The sequence below is a fragment of the Otolemur garnettii genome, unplaced genomic scaffold, assembly GCF_000181295.1.
Source record: "Otolemur garnettii isolate 467f Iridium unplaced genomic scaffold, OtoGar3 scaffold00008, whole genome shotgun sequence".
NCBI lineage: Eukaryota > Metazoa > Chordata > Mammalia > Primates > Galagidae > Otolemur > Otolemur garnettii.
Window position 1 is genome coordinate 12,270,154 of NW_003852403.1, and position 8,187 is coordinate 12,278,340.

Here is an 8,187-nt window from a genome sequence, read left to right on the forward strand (position 1 = left end):
AAGTTGGTATGTGTTCATTAGAATATGTGAAATTTTTTTAGGGACTATTCAACTTAAAATCTCTAATTTATAAGCTAATATATTCAATATACCATAGGTATAAAACCTCTTGCTATTGAGCTTTATGTATCATAATTTATCTAAGGTAAACACATGACACATTTTCAGTTTGTGATTACAAGCAGGTTAAAAAAATACTCTTTAATTGTATTAAAAATATGATTTAATTGGAGTTTGAAGCATCTGTCTTCATATAGCATTAGAACACCTTAGTATGATAAAAAGTTACCCCAATTTATGATCATTTGAATTTATCCACTCTGAAAACTAACAATTAGATCTAAAACTGTTATGATAATTTAGATTGGTATTCAGTGAAATTTAAATAAATTAAACCATAGTTAAAACCATTGCTGCATTCATGAGTGCCCTCCGGAGAAGGCCTGTGGTGAACCTTTTAGTTCTGAATGCTGAACCTCTAATTCTGCTGCTCTTAGGATGTATTTGTGCTGGACTAACTGATGGTTTCATAAATTTTTAAGGAATTGTACCTTGGTGGCACACTAATAGGCCCTACAAATTATTTTTTAATTGGCTTAGAGCTACAGGAGAAAATCTGGCAAGGTGAGTGTAATATTTGGAAAAAATAAGACCAGTAAGTTACTTTGTAGAGAAAATAAGAATAACCTGATATAAAGCAGGCACTGTAAGTTTGAGCTGTCCTATCTGGAAAAAAAGAAATACACAATATGATTTATTACAGAAGTTAACGTAACACTAGTCCTTAACATTTATGTCTTTACTCACCCCTTACATTTTAACCTGCTGACAGTGTTGGACATCTAAAGAGAAAGCTATGGAATGATAATCTGTTTGATGAGTAGGTGAGATTTCTGACAACACCATCTCTAAAAATAACTTAAAATTGAATACAGCTCTCCAGAAATTAATACAAGCTGAAGTATTCTAAAGCTAATAATATTCTCAAATAATCGTATGCTGCTTTTCATGTATGTCTAATCTCATAGAAACTTACAATAATTGAGAAGTGATCATTGTTAACAGACAACATGAGCAGTGATTTGCTTATTATTCATTGTTACATCTTTGGGTGCAAACTTTACTGTCCAGTAGAGTGGGATAACTTGTGATGAAAGAAGACAGTAATCAGAGCTAGACATATACCCATGTAATCTTTGGCGGATACTCTGTTGTGTTTTTCACAGTCCATTTTACCAAAATAACTCTTGGTGAAGATGGTTTCAAGTTGATCTCACGTACAAGTTCTGCATCACTCCATGACAACACTGATTTGTGAGATCTTCCCACATGTTCCCTCCAGCCTAAATAGGTTCTTCTCATTGCCCTATGGTCCCTGTCTGGTTCTAGAGACTGGTCCACCTCTGCTTTGAGATTTTGTAGACCCATGTAACTGAGGACCTGTCAGACACAGATGACATCATAAAGTAATATTAGTAGACAGTCTAGATTTGGTAACCACCAAGTTCATATCTCAGGGCTTTTTTGTTCCATTTATCAGACTTTAAATTTGGAGAGTGGGACTAAGTAGTGCAGTATATATTTGTCAAGGTAATATAAAACATGTCTATATATTTTACACTGCAAAGTAAAAATCTTATATATATATTTTTTATTTACTTATTTCTGTCGCCCTCAGTAGAGTGCCATGGTACTGCAGCTCACAGCAACCTCCAACTCTTGGACTTAAGTGATTCGCTTGCCTCAGCCTCCTGAGTAGCTGAACTATAGGCATTTGCACTAACAACACCCAGATAAAAAATCTTATATTCTTAAAATATGAAAGCAGTAACCTGGTTTTATAGAAGAACCTACTAATTAAAAAGAACTAATAAAGGCTGGGTGTGGTGACTTAACACCTGTAATCCTATCACTTGGGAAGGATGAGTCAGGAGGATTGCTTGAGGCCAGTAGTTCAGAACCAGCTTGGGGAACATAGGCTTCATTTCTACAAAAAACAAAAAAATTAGCTGAATGTGTAGTCCCAGTTACTTGGGAAGCTAAGGAGGAAGATCCCTTGAATCTAGAAGTTTGAGGCTACAGAGAGCCATAATCACCACTTGACACTAGCCTAGGTGACAGACACAAACCCTGTCTAAATTTTTTTTAAAAGGCTAAGAAAAGACTAACATGTTTCAACTAAATGCTAGTTAGACTTGTCAGTGTGTCTGAAATTGTAACTCAGAGGCAGCAATGCTTCCTTATTAGGACTGATTCAAAAGCAGAAGCTTATGGAAGCATTTAAAGACTACCAACCAATACTACTAGGAACTGAACTGAGAAATCACTGGGACTATATACATTACTTGAGGCGGATTAGTTTTTTCTGTATTTTGATTAATCCTACCATTAACAGGAAACATTTAAGCAGCAGATAAATTTTTTCTATATTTGATGACTAACTTTACCATTAACAGGAAATATTTTAGCTATCCAATACTTAAAAATTTACCTACAAAATAATGTAAGTAAAGGATGGTAGGAGAATAAATACTGTCATAGGAAGAATTAAGACAGCCCTAAATTTTCTTCCATCACTCCTTTGTTACCATATCTACAGAGTGTAATTTACAGATAAAAAGTTAATGGGGAAAAAAAAGAGTTAATGGGATAAAATCAGACTCAGCATATCCTGACATTTAAGAATTTTTCTTAAGGCTGGGTACAGTGGCTCGTGCCTATAATCCTAGCACTGTGAAGGTCAAGGCGGGTGGACTGCTTGAGCTCAGGAGTTTGAGACCAGCCTCAAGCAAGAGCAAGACACTATCTCTAAAAAAAATACCGGGGTGTTGTGGTGGGCACCTGTAGTCCCAGCTACTTAGGAGGCTGAGGCAGGAGAATCACTTGAGCCCAAGAGTTTGAGGTTGCTGTGAGCTGCAATGCTATGGCACTCTACTAAGGGAAACAAAATAAGACTCTAAAAAATTAAATATAGGCTCAGTGCCTACAGCTCAGCAGCTAAGGTGCCAGCCACATACACTAGAGCTGGTGGGTTTGAACCCAGCCCAGGCCTGCCAAACAACAATGACAACTACAACCAAAAAAGAGCTGGGTATTATGGCAGGTACTTGGGAGGCTAAGGCAAGAGAATCACTTAAGCCCAAGAGTTTGAGGTTACTGTGAGCTATGATGTTACAGCACTCTACCCAGGGCAGCAGCTTGAGACTCAAAAAAAGAAAAAAAAATCTGGAAGAAGGGAAAATGTAGGGGAAAAAACAAGACAAAGGTAGTGTCTCAATATATTCCACACAATGGTAAAATAAGGGCCGTGGACCCACCTGTACCTGCAGATCCCCTACCAGGTCGGGCCTGATGAGGATACTCAGCTGCATATGAACGATGATGCTGTGTATCCAGCTAAAAGAAAAGAGACAAGACATACTTGATAATGCAACTTCTCCCAAAAGATAACACAGTAGCATCTCCATAGTTGACCAACTCCTTAAGTTGACTTTAAGTTTCATAGAAGACACACGTCAGTACAATAGGCCTAGTTATGTTGACTACCTCCCTATGTTGACCAGTTAAGTCCCTCAGGTGGTCAACTTAGATTGTACTGTGCTTTACAAAGTTCATAGAGGAAAACCTTGAAATTGATGGCAATGGGAAAAGTTGACTGCACTGTGTCGAATCCCAAGTAGAAAATCCCAAGCCAGATGCTGACAAAGCCATTTGTTAATTCATAAAAATAACAAATTCTGCAATTTTGTTAATATACCTTTAAGGAAATCTTAGCATTTATAAATCTGCATGGCTTAATATTTTAGTTAGAATCCAAGGAAGTTTTATCTGATTTCTACTCAGATATTTCTACACTAGCTATTACAAGTGCTAGGATTTTAGGCATGCGCCAATGTGCCCAGCCTACTTTTCAGCTTTATGAAACTCGGACATTTCAGAATTATCTCAAGGAATTTAAAGATGTAATATGACTAAAATATTAAATTGCAAATATTCAGGGCTGGGCATCGAGGTGGTAGTGAGCTATGTGGTTGTGCCACTGCACTCCACCCTGGACAACTGAACAAGACATCTCAAAAAATGCAGATATCCAATAAAGAGCCATATATGCTATCCTCTTAGGGCTTCTGTAATAAAAACATCATTCATTAACCTATAAACACTGAAATTGAGAGATTTAACTAATTTTTTTCTGGTGAAGCTCCCATATTCTAGAGCTCAGGGGTCAGTAAACTTATTTTTTGTAAAGGACCAGATGGTTGTAACTACTCAACTTTCCTGTTGTATGAAAGCAGCCATAGACAGTATATTACCAAATAAGTTTGTTGCTCTGCTTCAATAAAACTTGATTTACAAAAATCAGGCAGCAGACTGAGTAGCCTGTGAATTATAGTTTACTAACCCTTATTCTAGATGAAAGCACCAGGGAGCACAGCTAGCACTCTTTAAATTGAGCTGTTAGCTATCTCCCTTTTTATAACAACAAATGAGGAAAATGGCTATGGTAAGTAATTTTTACTTTGCTTTTGTTATAAACTTAAGAAAAAGAGAAACTGAAATGTTTTCATGTGTTTGGTATTCCGAAGACAACCAATAATTGGTGTTAAATAGAAGGGAATGCAGCTATAGAATATATTCAAGTACTGCTTAACAAATATCCTGGATCAGATTATGAGAAGACAAATTCAATAAAATTCTCAAACTTTCTGGGTTCACATGTGGAACTTCCAGAATTAGAAATGATATACATTTCCTTTTTGCCCTTATTTTTGGAGAGTTTCTTCATAAATTAAGTATTGGAGACCTGCTGGATTCATAGTGTCCCCCACAAATTCATGTCTACCTGGAACCTGTGAATGTGGCCATATTTGGAAATATGGTCTTTGCAGATGTAATCAAGTTAAGGTGAAGTCATAATGGATTAGGGTGGGCTTTAAATTTAGTAACTAGTATCTTCATAAGAAGAAGGGAACATGGACACAGATACATAGGTCATGTGATCACAGGCAGAAACTGGGGTGATGCAGCTGCAAGCCAAGAAACACCAACAATTGTTTGCAGGTAACCACCAGAAGCTAGGAAGAGCAAGGTTTCCATAGAACCTGCAAAGGGAACATGGTTCTGCTGACACTGATTCTGGACTTCTAGCTTTTGGAACTATGAGAATAAATTTGTTTTAAGCCACCCAGTTATTGATCATTTGTTATAGCAGACCTGGACAACTAATACAAAGTCCCATTCATTTATTATTCTACCACTCTTCTAGTAGAAGAAAGGTAGTACAGCACTTTAAGCTGATCAGTTAAAGATTTATGAGTTGGGATAAGTGAGTTGTAAACACTCCCACCCTGAAAACTGGTGCAGATGTGAGAACTTGGGTAATTCCCAAGGCTCTCCAAGGCCTCTTGCCATAGAACAGATTAGGTTGTATTGAGCTCCTGGACTACAAATGGGGAAGGTGAGTACATTAATCACAATTTCCCAGCCATGTTTTTTCTATTACTTGCTCAAAAGGGTTAGTAAATGCAAAGTAAATGGGATGGTAGTGTCAGCATTTAAAACTCCAGTGGAAAAAGAAAAGCCCTAAACTGGGGATGGTGGTAAATGCCTGTAGTCCTGGCTACTCAGGAGGCAGAGTTGAGAGGAAGGCTTGAGCCTAGGAGTTCAAGTCCAGCCTGGACAACATAGCAAGACTCCATCTCTAAAAATTAAAACTTGGAACTCATTCATCACTAGTCCTCATAATAGGATACCACTTCTGATGTAATTCCATAAGAGCAGGGTTAGACAATGAAAAATTATTCTGATCTGATATGCACTGGAATTTAACATTTTTGCTTATGCTGGGAAAAGTCTAAATTGTTAGAATTTATAATTTCTGTGTAAGCCATTTTACTGACAAAAAAGTGAGTGGCAGGAACATTCTACATTGTTTTAGCATTTCAACAAAATGTACTTGTAACACTTTTTAGCGTTAGTACATCAACTTTTATTTTTAATTAAGCCACTAGGTAAAGTCTGAAGTCTACTAAACTAGTAAATTTTTTCCCTTTTCTCTCCCCAACTATCAAGACCATATTAGGAAGTATGTCACTCTACCAAAAACGACTGAGTTGTGTTGGGCCTGGAGAAAAAGTCAGGTAAAAGGTGCCTCTCTTGGGGCTGCTGATGGTTGGGCTCATCCACCACTGCACTTCGAGCTCGACTGGAATCACTGTGGGGTTTCTGCAAAGGAAATGAAAGTTACAGAAACAATTAACACAGTAACTGCCACACCAGAAAAGAAATTTTTTTCCCCTTGAGGCCATGGTGTTTTATTATGAAAATAGAGTTAAAACTGTGAAAACAAAAATATCTTAAAATATCCATGAATAAAAAAAGTAATATAAAAACTTAATGATATAAAAAGTACTGTGTAAATTTGAAAAATAGTTATAAAAGTGTTGTTCTTGACTTGTCAGTCTTAAGTGTAATTTAAAGGTAAACAAGTAGAAAAACATAATTTATTGACTTCTCATTCTAGAAGAATTTTAGATCTGAGTTTAGTTTTTAGAATTAAATTGTCAATATTGATTCTAACAATAACAGTAAGAAAGATTTTCATGAATCAAGTGCAGGGTTTTGCCCCCCATTATGTAACATGTAAAGTTAGGAGACCTGTGAATTATATATCCTTCCTGAGAACCTGGGCTCCAGACCAGCGTGAGTTAAGTATAACTCACACCGCAGTTAATGTGTTAAACTATTAGTAATGGGAACTGTGCGTGTCCTGCGTCAACCTAGGCAGGTGTGATAACTGCAGGCAAGCAGCTCCAATTCCATTGTCAAAAATTAGTGCTCAGTTTGTACTTGTGTGGATAAAATAAAGTATAAATCAAGACCAGAGCACAAATCTTACAGAATTACTGCCCATGAGGTTTCATAAGAAGCACAAGGAAGGACAACATGAAAGAGACATACCGTTTGCTTTTGTGGCCCCACAGTGCTCAGCTGTTCAACTTCAGCTGTGCCAATAGGTGGCAGCAGGTTATTTCGACTGAGGGGCATTGGTGAGGGAGAAGAGAGGGAGTCGGCTGCCACTGGCCTGTAGATCCCACCAGGGAACACCAAGGTATGAAAGCATTAAGTTATAACAATACCAGCAAATTGATAAGAAATCAAATAAATAAAGAAAATGAGTTTAATAATATTTTCTGATTTTTAAAAGGCTCTATCCAGGGCATGTAAGAGAAGTTGACTCTCACAGAATTGAAATGATAAAATAATTTTCCCTATCTGGTGTTGTACTTCTCTGTCAATTTAGGGTCTGTAAATTCACATCTGATCGGATTCTCGACAGTTTGAACCTTCCAGTTGTCCTTTACCTAATAACTGCAATTCATAAGTAGAGGGGTTTTTTTTTGAGACAGAGTCTCACTGTGTCACCCTCGGTCAAGTGCTGTTGCATCACAACTCACAGCAACCTCAAACTCTTGGGCTTAAGCTATTCTTTTGCCTCAGCCTCCCAAGTAGCTGGGACCACAGGTGCCTGCCACAATGCCCTGCTATATTTTTTGTTGTTGTTGTTGCAGTTGTTTAGCTGGCCCAGGCCGGGTTCGAAGTCGCCACCCTTGGTATATGTGGCTGGTGCTGTAACACTGTACTATGGGTGCTGAGCCACAATTCAAGTTCTTAAACTTTCATTCCCTTCAAAGGGATTTGGAATGGCTTTTAGTGTCACTTGTACCTAAGACAGTAATTGAAATGGAATGAAATTTTCATATTCCAGAAATAACAGAGCAGGGAACACTAGCAAAAAAAAATAGAAACAAGCACTATCAGAATGAGAGATTATACATCAAAGCCACTCATCCTCAAATGAATGAATCTATAGCTCTGTTGGTATAGGTATGCTACAGCCACAAAATAAAGAAGCTGAGAAGGTGAGAACATTGGTGGCCTGACAAAGATTTTTGGTGGTTTGAGAAATCATTTTTTGTGAATTTGCTGGGATAAATTTTAACAAACTGGAAAATCAAAATCAAGAAACAGCAACTTAGGAGAGCAATATAGCAGTACATGCTTAACTTAGAAGCTGAATTCAGTACACAATACCTTAATATCCTTGGTCATAGTCTTAGAAATCCAGCATGCTAAGATTTTGTAAATCAATAACTAAAAGAATTCTAAATATTGGCCTCTAGGGGC

General features: G+C 37.3%; 1 protein-coding gene across 2 annotated transcripts in view; it reads right to left on the reverse strand.

The window, feature by feature from the left end:
• Positions 1 to 10: 10 nt before the first annotated feature.
• Positions 11 to 8,187, reverse strand: part of FAM149B1 (family with sequence similarity 149 member B1) — an 84,180-nt gene continuing 76,003 nt past the window's right edge. The window contains exons 11-14 of one of the 2 annotated variants that reach the window (XM_012801422.2): positions 6,961 to 7,084; positions 6,100 to 6,225; positions 3,324 to 3,396; positions 11 to 1,440 (exon numbers count right to left, since the gene is read on the reverse strand). In XM_012801422.2, coding sequence (XP_012656876.1) covers positions 1,367 to 1,440; positions 3,324 to 3,396; positions 6,100 to 6,225; positions 6,961 to 7,084 — 397 coding nt within the window. In that variant the 3' untranslated portion in view covers positions 11 to 1,366. Of the gene's footprint in view, positions 1,441 to 3,317; positions 3,397 to 6,099; positions 6,226 to 6,960; positions 7,085 to 8,187 lie in introns of both variants that reach the window. The other variant, XM_023509572.1, reaches the window with a different exon arrangement.